At 42.0% G+C, this 13,784-nt stretch overlaps 2 protein-coding genes across 51 annotated transcripts in view; both read left to right on the top strand.

Moving 5' to 3' along the window:
- Nucleotides 1–13,727, top strand: part of clasp2 (cytoplasmic linker associated protein 2) — a 70,709-nt gene extending 56,982 nt beyond the window's left edge. For 30 of the 50 annotated variants that reach the window (XM_034240898.1, XM_034240901.1, XM_034240896.1 and 27 more), the window contains 15 exons: nucleotides 709–772; nucleotides 1,446–1,505; nucleotides 1,825–1,827; nucleotides 3,155–3,318; nucleotides 3,917–3,995; nucleotides 5,894–6,037; nucleotides 6,368–6,511; nucleotides 6,622–6,728; nucleotides 7,396–7,534; nucleotides 9,241–9,418; nucleotides 9,885–10,078; nucleotides 10,183–10,311; nucleotides 10,869–11,075; nucleotides 11,412–11,528; nucleotides 12,268–13,727. In XM_034240898.1, the coding sequence (XP_034096789.1) occupies nucleotides 709–772; nucleotides 1,446–1,505; nucleotides 1,825–1,827; nucleotides 3,155–3,318; nucleotides 3,917–3,995; nucleotides 5,894–6,037; nucleotides 6,368–6,511; nucleotides 6,622–6,728; nucleotides 7,396–7,534; nucleotides 9,241–9,418; nucleotides 9,885–10,078; nucleotides 10,183–10,311; nucleotides 10,869–11,075; nucleotides 11,412–11,528; nucleotides 12,268–12,345 (1,807 nt within the window). In that variant the 3' untranslated portion in view covers nucleotides 12,346–13,727. The remainder of the gene's footprint in view (nucleotides 1–708; nucleotides 773–1,445; nucleotides 1,506–1,824; nucleotides 1,828–3,154; nucleotides 3,319–3,916; nucleotides 3,996–5,893; nucleotides 6,038–6,367; nucleotides 6,512–6,621; nucleotides 6,729–7,395; nucleotides 7,535–9,240; nucleotides 9,419–9,884; nucleotides 10,079–10,182; nucleotides 10,312–10,868; nucleotides 11,076–11,411; nucleotides 11,529–12,267) is intronic. The other 20 variants (XM_034240912.1, XM_034240917.1, XM_034240918.1 and 17 more) reach the window with 2 other exon arrangements.
- si:ch211-193k19.2 (uncharacterized protein LOC100034574 homolog) overlaps nucleotides 1–13,784 on the top strand; it is a 1,126,861-nt gene that overhangs the window by 70,375 nt on the left and 1,042,702 nt on the right. The gene's annotated exons all lie outside the window — the stretch shown is intronic.

Here is a 13,784-nt window from a genome sequence, read left to right as displayed (position 1 = left end):
GCACCGACGAGGCAAAGGTAGAGGGGGAGAGGGAGCGAAGGTTACGGCGGACAAGTGCAGGATGAGAAGAGATTAGTTTGTTATGTTTGGAAAGGGATAGAGAGAATGAAATGAAGAAGTGATCGGATGTGTGGAGCGGGTTTACAGAGAGGTTAGAAGTAGCGCAGTTCCTTGAGAATATGAGATCAAGGACATTGCCAGCTTTATGAGTCGGTGGGGACGGAGACAGTGAGAAAGCAAAGGCGGTTAACAGAGATGTTAGTTCGTCTATCTTCCCTGTCTGGAGGTTGAAGTCTCCGAGAAGTACAGCGGGAGGGCCAGTTTCAGGGATGTGTGAGAGGAGATTATCTAATTCCTCCAAGAAGTCCCCCAAGGCGCCTGGTGGACGGTAGAGAACAACAATGGTTAGCTGTATAGGATGGGTTACTGTGACGGCATGGAATTCAAAGGTGGAAGGAGTGAAGTTAGGTAGCTTGAAGAGCTACCTAACTTCACAAGAGCTTTCTCATTGCTTTGAGAAAAAAGATTATTAATTTACCCTTTTTAGAAGTGAAGATATAGTCAATTGTTCTGGGAATGTCATTTTTGAGCCCGAGACCTGAAAAACAGGCTCAGGGCTTAACAGGTTAAAGACTAGTGATTTCTACTTTTTTTTTAAAGAGGAAGAGTAAATCAAAATCAACTGTGTTTGTTTTCTCTAATCTGCAGTCGGGTAGAGTTGAAGAGGCTGTGTGAAATCTTCACCAGGATGTTTGCAGACCCCCACAGTAAGGTATGAGTACAACCAGCGTACACACCATTCACGCAAACATCATTCACTCATTTACATAACATGCCAAACACATTCATCATTCACCCACTTTTATTTTACTTTGGTTCCAAACCTTTTGTTTTCCCCACCATCCTTCACTGTACCGGATTCTGCCAAAACAAACACAAAGACATGTTGTAAACAGACACGCTTTAGCACTCATGGATTATAAACAAAGTATTCAGGACAAGATAAAAACAGGATAATCAGGTTAAAGAGTATCCTCAGCTGCACACACACCTTCACACTCAAACATAATGAAAGGCATGCAGAGTGTGCGACGGACTGTTTTCTAACGGCATGCCACGCCTGAGTTTGCGTGTGACCTCACTCTCCGCCGCCCTGTGGGATTGCTCTGTCACTGTCCAGCAGCGTCGGCTGTGCTCACTGCATTCACTGCCCCCCCGCTCTGTTCCCCCTCGCTGCAATCTGAAGTGACGACACTGACCGCACACACACTCAGACGAGCAGATTTGTGGGCTGCCGGCTCTCCTCTCTCACTAACCAGCTGCGTTTCGCCCTCTCTAACACTGCCACGTTTCTCCCGGCGTTATTGAGTGCCACACATGTCGTAAGGTGTGTGAGCCCCTCAGCTACCCGCTCATTTGACGTTTGACGATTTGATGAATTTCAGCGAGACTCCGGCAGAGTGTACGGCACGGCAGAATCCGGTATAAGCTCAGCCTCCTTCAAGGTACTGCATCTCACCATGGAGCCCTCTCATGCCTTCATCTATCCATCCAACACCTTTCCTTCTCTCTCATCCATCGTTTTTCAACATTGTTCAATATTCTTTTCAAGTGTGCACAAAACAGCACTTTCTTTTTTTTAAATGATGTTGCTCATGTTTTTTTTTACTCTTTTTCCATGTAGCAAATGTTCAACAGAAAGTCAGGATGTTGAGCGTACACACACACACACACACACACACACTCTGAGTTTATTCAGGTATCTGATGCTAACAGATGTGTCTCTCTCTCCCCCATGCCTCCTCCCTCTGGAACTCTCTGTAGAGAGTAAGTTTGTCCAATCAGTGTTCCTGTGTTTTTAGTTTGTTTGGATGAAAGCTCACTCACTAACCTACCTCACTGTCTGAAATCAACCACTGGCATGTAGCCATGGTGACAACATGGTCAGATCGGAAAATCCTTGTCAAGTCTAATATTTTCTAATATTATTAATATTGTTAATCATTTGGGTTAAAAGGGAATACTTCACCCCAAAATGACTATTTTCAAGAACTACTCGCATCGTGCTACCAAAATGTTACTTCAACACATGCCTCTGCAGTGAATGAAGAATCCCAAAACAATAAACTCTTGATGAATTTAAGTAAATGGATGCAATGTTATTACAAAATTATATCAAAACTAGGGCTGCACGATATTGGAAAAAACTGACATTGCGATTCCCCCCCCTGCGATATATATTGCGATATGAAGAAACACAGGAATTGAAGAACAGACAGTTTTTGTCCGCAAACCATCCTTTCTTGAACTTTAATGATACAATTGGTATTTTTCTAACTATATTTAACCGGATGAAGGATTTTAGTCACGGACGTCTGGATCTTAAGTTATCAGAGCAACAAGCTGAGCTAGCTCGGTTAGCAGCGCCAAACTGCCCTGGAGAAACACATGAAGCTACTTTATTCAGTGTTTTACCTTTGATCACCGTCCGTTTGCTTTGGAGATTTGATTGTGATGGTGGTTTGCTGTGCACGCAGAGCCTGCATGTCACTCACTCAAGTACCCCTGACATGAGAGCCGCGCAAGATTTCCTTTTGTAGTAAGCAGCAAAATAATTGTAACATGACATGTTTGAGTTAGTTTGCCTACTTATTATCGCACGTCCTAAAAAAAAATATATATATATTTTTTTTTTTAAATCGCACGTCCTGCGATGTGAATATCGCGATTATCGTCACGACACGATATATCGTGCAGCCCTAATCAAAACATCCCTTTACACTTTCCATAAGCAGTCTCATGCTTCTATAGTGAGACTGAGAATGCTTGATATAGTTTTGCTGTTTTTATGTATTTTCTTTTTTATGTATCGCATTATTAATTTACCATGGAGGAGGTTGGTAATTGATAAACAAACTATTTAGGGATGAAGTATTCCTTTATTTTTTAAATACTAATTGGTGATTGTGGGATCAAGTCGTGCTGCAATAATGAGTGAATAACCACTAACTTCACTACGGGAACTAATGCTACTCTCACATGATACTTTCTAAGCATAACCCTCCTGTGTCCTGTCATTACTTGCATGAAACATGTGAATTAATGAGTGTGTGAGTCGCTGTGTGACCCAAACTGTTGTGTGTCCGTTTTTTAGGTCTTCAGTATGTTCCTGGAGACACTGGTAGATTTCATCCTGGTTCATAAGGAGGATCTGCAGGACTGGCTGTTCGTCCTGCTCACACAGCTTCTGAAGAAGATGGGAGCGGACCTGCTGGGTTCTGTTCAGGCCAAAGTCCAGAGAGCGCTGGACATCACACGGTGGGTGAACACTGACAACTGAGACATGAGAAAACAGGGGTAGACCCATGGGTAACATACGTTGATGTATAGAATAAAATGGTATTTAAACATGGAGGTTCCGCCCCTCCTTTCAGTCACTCAAATATGTAGATTTCAGTTTTAAATCACATTAATATTAAGATCGTTAGGTTTTGAACTGACAAATCATGACATTTATAAACATCACCTTGGACTTGACTAGGATGGACATTTTTCACTATTTAGAGACCGAGTGTTCAATAGATTCATCGCAAAAAAATATCTGGTGATTCATTTTTAGTTGCAGCCTTACCAACTTACTTTTTAATCACATCTCTTGAAAACAAAGGTGCAGTTGAAAGCTCAGAAAAAGCTTCTTGCACTTGATCATTTGTTACACATATAAAAGGAAATGTGAGGATCCACTTTGTCCGCTGTTGTTACACATACATAAAGAGGAATGATAACATTATTTAACTCAAAGTGTCTCCAGGTTATTATATTTTACTGTGTTGCTAAAATAGTCAAAGGTCCTTTACTCTTGAGATGTGTTTGTGTGTGTGCTGATTTAATGTGAATTTGTTTTCCCCTGTTTCAGAGATTCGTTCCCCAATGACCTGCAGTTCACTATTCTCATGAGGTTCACTGTGGACCAGACACAGACGCCAAACCTCAAGGTAGATCACATTTACTCTGTGTGTCTGCGTTATGATGAGAGAGAGATGAGTGTGTGAAGGTTTGAGTCAGGGAGGGGTGAGAATACCTCAGGGACTATGTGTAACCATGGTAACTGCTGTACTGATATGACCTCACTATGCCTGACTGAAACCCTGAGTCCCGGCTGTGATTGGATTTCTCTGGCCTCTCCTGGCTGGCTTGTGCTCTGCTTCATTGCGGACACTCCCTTCAAGCTTCCCTCCTCTAACTCCTTGTTTCCTCACTAACCCTCACCTTTGCCCCATCTCCTTACCTACCCCTCAAGACGTGCTACTTCTACTTTCCCCGCTGTCATTACCTTTTATCTCTCTGTTGCTGTGGCCCCTCCCATCCGTTCCTGCCTGATATTAAACCCCTTTCTCACAACCTTTTTTATTCCTTTTAAGTTTTTCTTCCCTTTGTCATCCAACTAAACGTGGGCAATGAAAGATATTATAAGCCTCACAATTCACTGAAACATATGATAGACTAAACTTTTATTTGACATAGCATATTTTTACTCCTGTCATTCAAGAGGTAGCATGATGTTTCTCATTTCTGACAAATGTAATGCAGTAAAAACAACTTAAAGCACAGTTATGGTCCTATTCTTTGGCCTGAATGAACTCTATAGTTAAAAAAACCATTGTTCTGACACTCCTAAATTCTCCAACGGGTCATGACGTGACGTAACAAAATCTGACTAGGCGGGTAATATAAAGACATATGCAGTGAGACGTTAGAAATAGCTTTGAAGGTTTTGCAAATCAATGTGGCAATCTTGGATTTTCCGGGGTTTTTCCTACGTGATGCAATTCACTGGACAGGACAGTTCTTCAATAGAATTTCCAGAAAAATATATATGACTATTGCACAATATAAATAAGAAAAGGAACGTTAAACATAAACATACTGCCTGAGGTGTCTTTCCTTGCAACTCTGATAAATGTGCACGCATCATGCAGTGCGATCATGTTAATATAATATAATGTTTCAGCAGCACAGCAGTCATTATCCATCTCATAAACTGATGCATGAAGTCTCATGGACCGCTGGTTGTGTTTTTTAAATTGGCATCACAGCGCTTTACTGCCATCATGTGGCCTAAACAATGAAATTGTGTTTTGCCGGATTTTCAGATGATACCATTTCAATATAGCCTACTTTCCAATCGTATTACTCCTCTTAAACTCTCTGCATCCTCCCTCCCTACACTTCCCTCCCTCTCTTGTCTCCCCCCTCCCTTGTCCTCGTCTCCCTTTCTCTCTCCGTTGATTGACGCGGTGCTTCTCCTCTTTCTCTCTGAAGCCTGTGCGGAGCTCGTGTTGCGGGCGAGGCAGGGGAGGGGCCGAGGTTAGATTGTTCCCCCCCAGAGCGCGGCGCCACGCCTGCTCTCTAGACGAGCAGGCTGCAGCCTGGAGCCAGTCCTCCCAGGTCAGTGCGCTCCGGGGGGAGCCATTATATGGCGCGCACTTTGCTGCTAAGTGATTTGGACGAAGTCTCTGGTCCTTGAGGTGCATAAGGAGAAAGATGGAGGAAACTTAGGAGTCAGTTGATGCGTTTCAGAGCGTGCAGTGAATCTTTGCATTTATTGAATCCTTTGTTTTGTCATTGCTTTAATTTCATTGATTTGTTTTTCCACGTGATAAAGCATGACCATTATGCACATTGCCCTTCTCACTGATTCATCAGATTATTTGATTTTTTCAGACCCGCAAGAGAAGCTGTCGCTGACTGTGAACATTCGTGCTCAGTCTTTCACGCCTGTGTTTGATATTGCTGTATTTTTGGTTTTTGCAGGTGACTTAGGGCCATGCTTTTTCCTTGTTATCAGTCGGCTATCTAATGATATGTATGAATGCTCATTTCTGTCTTGTAGGTGAAGGTGGCGATTTTGAAGTACATCGACACGCTGACGTTACAGATGGAGGCTCCAGACTTTGTGAACTCCAGCGAGACTCGACTGGCCATCTCCCGCATCATCACCTGGACGACCGAACCCAAGAGCTCTGACGTCAGAAAGGTGCGGACTCACAGACAAAACAAGATATTATTCCAACGGTTCATTATCATGTTATTGGAAAGAATTGCCACACTTTCCAGCTCAAGAGTACACACATATAAATATGTTAGCATATGCCCATTGTTTATGTTATTACTGTATTGTATATTAACATCTTAATGTTTTTATATCGTTTGTTTTTATAACCGGTATTGCTCCAATGTAGAGGATCCAAAACCAAATGATTTTACTCTCTTATATTTGTATAACTGAGATGTAAAAGTATAGGAATTGTAATCTTCAAGACATGAGATTTCTAGCTGACGGATCTTTTTGTTTTGTGTGTAACAGGCAGCCCAGTCGGTGTTAATCTCGCTCTTCCAGCTCAATACTCCGGAGTTCACCATGCTGCTGGCAGCTCTGCCCAAAACCTTTCAGGACGGAGCCACCAAGCTGCTTCAGAACCATCTGAAGAACACTGGCAACGCTGCGCAGGTAACAAAGGGAGGGTTACAGACACGTGAAGTTAATCATTACACTATAACATTAATGGCTTACTTCTGTTAGCTCAAATTAACTTGGTTGGTTGTGTGTCACTTCCTCAGGCACCAATGGGCAGCCCTCTGACGCGCCACACCCCCCGGTCTCCTGCAAACTGGTCCAGCCCGGTCACATCGCCCACCAACACCTCCCAGAACACCCCCTCACCAAGGTAACACACACACACACACACACACACACACACACACACACACACACACACACACACACACACACACACACACACACACACACACACACACACACACACACACACACACACTCACACACAGGAAAGTCTAACAATCATTGACAAATAAGTGTTTATACAGACCAACATCTACACGGTCGAAAAGAGTAAAAAGTCTGCAGATCTCTGTATGAATCAAACCACAGCAGTAAGAGACAGTAGCTTTTTTTCCATTTAAAAAAATGATATGCACATATCGAAGTAGTACATTTGAGAAGCGTTATGAAACAAACATGATTTGATAAAACATCCTCAATTGTGCAAATAGTGTGTGGGTTTTTTGCCCTGTTGAAAAAGTGCATGTGCTTAATGGGAAATGAAAACGCTGTTGCCAAATACGTAGTGAACATTTAGTGCAGTGCACTGCTTCCTTCTTCTTCTTCTTTATGTCTCTAGTTCACAATTTAAAAAACATTTTTGTAGTAAAACCCTCTGGGTTAAGGTCACATGAATCTCAATCACATTGATTCTAGAAGAAGAAAACATTTGTATTCCATGTTAAATGTATGTATCACATACAAAGTGATATTTAGCAGGGCAGTTTAATGACTCAATTGAGCTGTAAACCTTTCTCTTGTTGTGTGTGTAGTGCATTTGACTACGACACAGAGAACATGAACTCGGAGGACATCTACAGCTCTCTGAAAGGCGTCACTGAGGCCATCCAGAACTTCAGCGTCCGCAGCCAGGAGGACATGAACGAACCCATCCACCGGCATGGAGAGGAGGTCAGTGGAGGAGGAGGAGGATACAAGTTTCATTTGTTGATGCTAATGTACAGTGTGTACCTCACCACATATCCAGGCTGATATCAAACACTTATAGTTGTAACGGTGCTTCTGTAAAATATTCTTGTGACGGATTTTTCTTCCTGTAATTGCAAACACTTTTGGTTGGTTTGTTGACATTTTCTTACTCAGGCATGATGACATGACTTTGAATCAGAACAAAGGTGAATCATTTACAGACGTTATTGTGAAAGATGACCAGCCAAGATGAGTGGTGTAAAAATGAAAAAGCTGCCATCTTTTAGGAATTCTTACACAAAATGAGTGCCATAACTCATCTATTTGGCTTGTTGTAAAGAAGCTAATAGTTGCAGAGAGACAATATTTAATGAAAGTGAAGCAAACTACTGCTGCAAATAATAATAGTTGAGGTTTTGGGGATAGTGGTAGCAAAAGAGAGGATGCATTTATTGTTTAATCAGGTTTTAATGTTAATCAGTTCCCGCATTCTTCAGAAACATAATTAACTTGAATTCCCTCTTGTGGGAAACAGTTTTATTTGTAACAATAAACCATGCTTTCTGCACTCAACAATAGCAAGACTTTTCCTACAGTGAGCGTTGTTAGACTCATTAACAAGTAGCCCAGATCACTTGAAAGGTAAAGAATACATGTTTATTCCTCTGTAGGGTCCTTTTAAAAAAAATCTGTGGAAAAATAAAGCCCTTTTTATTAGACGTAAATTAATGCAATTGCCTGAAAGTATTACATTGTAGCCCAGGCTGCAGGCTAACAGGTTAACAAATAACTAAGTTACCCATTAGTACTGTCTTCTTGACGCATGCAACCATAAGGCATTTCCCATAGTGGTTCAATATGGTCAAAGTTCAGATTTAAATGTAAAGTCTTGCAGAGGTCTAAATACACAAGTACACACAGACAGACACGCACACACATAGCTAGCTATATTAACTGTATGTGACCCTGCCATCCGATCCCTCCACCTCTCCCCCTGCAGCGTGGGAACCCAGAGGCATACATTAGCTGTTGATGAACGCTCGACTGTGAACTTAATCCTCCTCAGCCTCTGATAAAATCACGTGTATTGTTTGTTATGATCCCCAATGGGTGTAAATGACACCAAGAACATTTTCTCAACAAGAAACTCCCCTTTTATCTGGATGCTCGACAACCCTTTTTAAGGACATGATGTACTCGAGTACAGAGTGTGACCTCTTGACATTTTACCCATGTCAAGCATCTGAAATATGATCAGCCCACATGTCGGCAGCCTGCCAATCATAGCGCAGCTGACTCATTAAACCACCTCCCCTTTAGTAGTTTGCGTGCAAAATACACAGAAACGCGAGCAGCTTAACCCCGCTGCATTTCTCACCTGCTGGTTCTCCTTCTGCCAGCCTTCTCCAGTCCCAACATCGCGTTGTTTTTATTACAACTAGAGAACCACATGCTGTCAACAAAGGAAATGTCATCCAGGTAGTCCTGGTCGAGTTCCTTCAATTAATCCAGATGAGTGAATCTGGAAAGTAAAACTATGGGTTTTTGTTTCCTTTGTTTACACCAGTATCTATACCTGCTGACACAACATACTGCTCAGCATTTAGGGATGTTTTTTAAAAGAAAACAATCAACTAAAATTCAGCTGCAATGACCTGCCATGTTTTTCTTTTATTGCATTTCTCCAGGGAGACAGCGGGATGGACTTTGTGGACGGAGGCCGCATGGCTCTGGACAACAAGACGTCCCTCCTCAACACCCCCCTGCTGTCCTCCAGCCCCCGAGGGGCCCGAGACTTCTTAGACTCTCCCTTCAAACACGGCCGCAAAGACACCAGCATGGACGACTCGGAGCAGCTCACAGATGGTACACAAACACATTCTGACAGAAAACACAGACACAGGAAACAAGTTTTTTTATAATTGTGCATGGCTTTTTCTTGTTTTATTTGCACCTCTTTTTGAAATAAAGGTTGGACAGAGAAAAGTAAATAGAGGTAACATGTGCAGGTGAGAAAGAAACTAATCATGGCTTATATAAGAAAAACTCACCTAAAAAGAGAGTAACTACATTAAAACAACTATTCAAAATAAAATATCCATTTTTTTACTGGCCTTATATTTGAGATGTTTATATTTTATGTTTGTTTATTTTGTACTCTTTTTATTTTCACATTATGTGCAATGCCGTGTTTCAACATGACGAAATAAATGCCCAATTGTGTATAAATAAAATCTATCTGATAAAGTAAGGTATGGAGATATTAGACTGTAGTATAATTGTAAGAATGCGATTCAAATTCTACTGTTTCTTATCTATTGTTCCTTAACAGAAAGCAGCCTGGACCAATCAGAGCTGGTGGCCGAGCTGCTGAAAGAGTTGTCCAATCACAACGAGCGCATAGAGGAGAGGAAGACAGCGCTGTGCGAGCTGCTGAAGCTGATCCGCGAGAACGCGCTGCTGGTGTGGGACGAGCACTTCAAGACCATCCTGCTGCTCCTGCTGGAAACCATGGGAGACAGAGAGGTACACACACACTGGAAACACACTTCTGGGATGACACTGTGCAAATATGTCAAGCTAAACTCCTTTCCTTCAAACTTCTATAATCCTTCTGATTCTCCCCCCAGCATGTGATCCGAACGCTGGCTCTGCGGGTGCTGAGAGAGATTCTGGGGAAGCAGCCCTGGAGGTTTAAAAACTATGCAGAGCTCACCATCATGAAGGCCCTGGAGGCTCACAAAGACCCCCACAAGGAGGTACGAGATAACACACACATGATAGTTCATACGGTCCTTGAAGCCCTTGGAAGTTTGTAAATATGAGGGAAAAGCTAAGGCCGTGAAAGTAGTAAAAATAGTCATGGGCCATTGAAAGTTCTTGAATTTATGTTTTTTGAAAGAATAGAAGTCCTTTTGATATCCTTTTCCCTTAATATAATATATATATAATATTCTACGTTCAGATGTGCGTCTCATTGCAAGAGAGCAGCATGAAAGCCTACTAGTTGTAATTTTTTTATTCTGCTGGTAATTAACCATGATCATGTCTCAAAGTATGCTATCTTGAATTTAAACAACTTGTGCTTCAAAGTCCTTACATTTGATGCTTGAGAAGGTATAGGAACCATTTGAATTAGTTCACTTGAAAACAAATGTATTTTGAAGATTTTTGTGAGCTTGAAGAGATGGTATAGGTTGTGTTTTAGTTAATATATGGATGATGAAAGTGATGAGAAGGATTAAAAACGTGCAAACATCTGCTACAATATTTCTTGTTTCACAGCATCTGATAAAGTTTGTGTATCTTCCTGCAGGTGGTGCGAGCAGCAGAGGAGACGGCTGCCATGTTGGCGTTGTCCATAAGTCCAGACCAGTGTGTCAAAGTGTTGTGTCCCATCATCCAGTCAGCTGACTACCCCATCAACCTGGCTGCCATCAAGATGCAGACCAAGGTGGTGGAGAGGGTTCCCCGCGAGGGCCTGATGAGCCTGCTGCCGGAGATAGTGCCAGGACTCATACAGGTAACATGCCTACAGAGATGATTTGTTTTAAACACGCTAATAGATATAATGCTGAAAATCACAATCAAGCACTATTCGAAGTTTGTTGGGTTTATTATTATTAAAAGTAAGAGGAAGTGTTGTTATTTCCATCTTTTACTGTAGAGTGTTACTATTTAAACAACTCTAGTAGATACTTGTTAAGCTTGGGGCTATTCTCTTATTTATTTCAATCGTTTGATTGACTAATGTACCTCTTTTTCTCACACACATTCATTCATGAATTCTTTCTCTGCATCCTTTATTTTGAACCACATTTTCTGCAGGTTTTTTATCTATTTTTATCTGGTTTTACAGGGTTACGACAACTCTGAGAGCAGTGTAAGGAAAGCCTGTGTGTTCTGCTTGGTTGCCATTTACGCAGTGATCGGAGAGGACCTCAAACCGCACCTCAACCAGCTCTCCAGCAGCAAGGTAACCTGACCTCGAAGCATATTAGACATGGACTAATAAGCACAACTTGTAAACTGACAAAATGTATGTTGTCATCTGTGCTACCAAGCTCTTTCTGTCTTTGGTTGAAATCTGGCTTATTGAGAATGATCCTTTTCCATGATCCAGAGGGGTACAACTGTGGTCTTTTTGTCGTATTTAATATATTTTCTTTTATTATTATTTTATTGTTGAAATATTTACATAGAAATAACACAGAATGATGTAGCATATTTTCTTTCAGTCTTCCCAATCTCTTTCTTTTTTATGTTTCTTACTTACTGAAAGAAATGAAACTGCAGTAGAGCATTACAATTCAAATCAAGACAAACGAAACACCCCAGAGTTTATTTTTCTTTTGGTATGTGGGTGCAAAGGCATAGCGTCTCAACAGTGCAGAACATAAACAGGACACTTGACAGATGTGTAGTTGACATCCTAGACAAAAAGGCTGTGTGAGTACAGATGGGGCTGGCCAAATGATTCGCCCCTGGCTCAATTTGACGTCTTTACACATTTGTAGTTAATGTAAAAATGAAGGCTTGTGTTCGAACATGGGTGTGGTCCAATTCATTGCTATTGTTATCCCATTGCAAACATGTCTCTAGTGTTTATAAATGGAATAAAAATGGCTTGTTTTTCCCATCAGTAATGCACGTTGTTTGACCCTAGAGGTTGACCACATTTACATATTTGTCCCCCTCTGTTCTTCTGTCTGCAGCTGAAGCTGTTGAATCTGTACATCAAGCGCGCCCAGTCCGGCTCCAGTGGTGGTGAGCCCCCGTCTGACTGCCTATAGGAGACCCACCGCCCTCCCACAGGGCAACCACAGAACTGCAGCTCTGCCCACCAAACACAAACATCAGTTCACGAGCTCACACCCACACAGGCCGAGAACGAACACACATCCTAACAGATTTCACAGGAGCCAACCGCATACATCCACACGTACGCTTGCAAAGTGACACACACACACACGTACACACAGTCCACGTACATTTCCTCTCCCTCTACCAGATGGGAGTTGTGGTGCAGAAGAGGAGTGTTGTTGTTCTCCCAACCATCGCTGAGGACGCTCCCTGATCTCAGACTGAACTGAACCCTCACACAAACAGATAATACACATTCAGTCACACCCAAGTTTGTCACTAATCTCTCAAAGGATGAAGATACTAAATGTCCGTCCTCTATCCTGAGCACCACAGCATCCCCTCTGAATAACACGTCAATGTCAACAGGAAGTGGTGCGTCTCATTTTTAAAGGGGGGGGGGGTGTGGTTCATAGAGCAGGCCTGAGACGAAGGCGCCTTCTTGTGTCTTTCTTGAACAGCGGGGCCAGGTAGACAGGAATGTAAATTGACATTGTCATATCTTTTGATTTATTTTACGCAATGAGGTTTTACTGCAGCGGTTTTTAATGTCCGGAGTTTTCACATAAACACACACTTTCTCTTTTTTCAAAAAGGTGCTGCTTAGCCTAAAAGGTACGACCAAACAACCGCACACAGCACTAACACGAGTCACAGCGGGATGGCCTGCTCACAGCGACTACAGAACAGATTCCAAATTGTAGAAGGTGTAATGTGCTTGGCTATGCATGAGACTACATTTAAAAAGGTTTTTTTGAAGGTCTGTCGACAGTCAGAAAAGCGTGGCTGATGTTTTAAATGAATGTGAACAATGTCCACCCCTTTCAGAAAAATTCATGGTCTCCATTTCTCCCAGCTCATCTTGGATCGGTCCACTTCTGGGCGACATGGGGGGGGGGGGAAACGGGTGCTTACTACATGAAGTATGACAGGACATGGCTTATTATCACATAGTGGATATGTATCTATATATGATATTCAAATTAAATATCCATTAACTGTCATTTAGAAATGTACCCGGGGGTGCACACCTGTGCCCACCAGTTTTTTTTTTATCTCTTTGTTGCTCTACCCGTAGTCTCTATCTCTCTTTCGAACTCACACTTATTTTTTCTCTGCTGAGAAATCTGTAGAAATGTATTATTTACAGCTCTGAAAAAAGAATTGTCATGTCACCCTTTTCTCTCCTCCTCTTCACCGTGTCTTTCTTTCCCTCCTCTTCTTGTAACATTCTAGTTTTCACTGTTGTGTTTCCTCTGTACATTTACAAAGCTGTGCTTACATTACAATAAAGAACTTGTACAGATCATGATAAGCTTGTCTCTTTTTTTGTGTTTTTTTGCAGTGGAAAAAAGTCCCGGGATAACAG

This window comes from Gymnodraco acuticeps, unplaced genomic scaffold (assembly GCF_902827175.1).
Source record: "Gymnodraco acuticeps unplaced genomic scaffold, fGymAcu1.1, whole genome shotgun sequence".
In the NCBI taxonomy this organism is placed as follows: domain Eukaryota; kingdom Metazoa; phylum Chordata; class Actinopteri; order Perciformes; family Bathydraconidae; genus Gymnodraco; species Gymnodraco acuticeps.
This window is presented reverse-complemented; position numbering and strand designations above follow the sequence as displayed.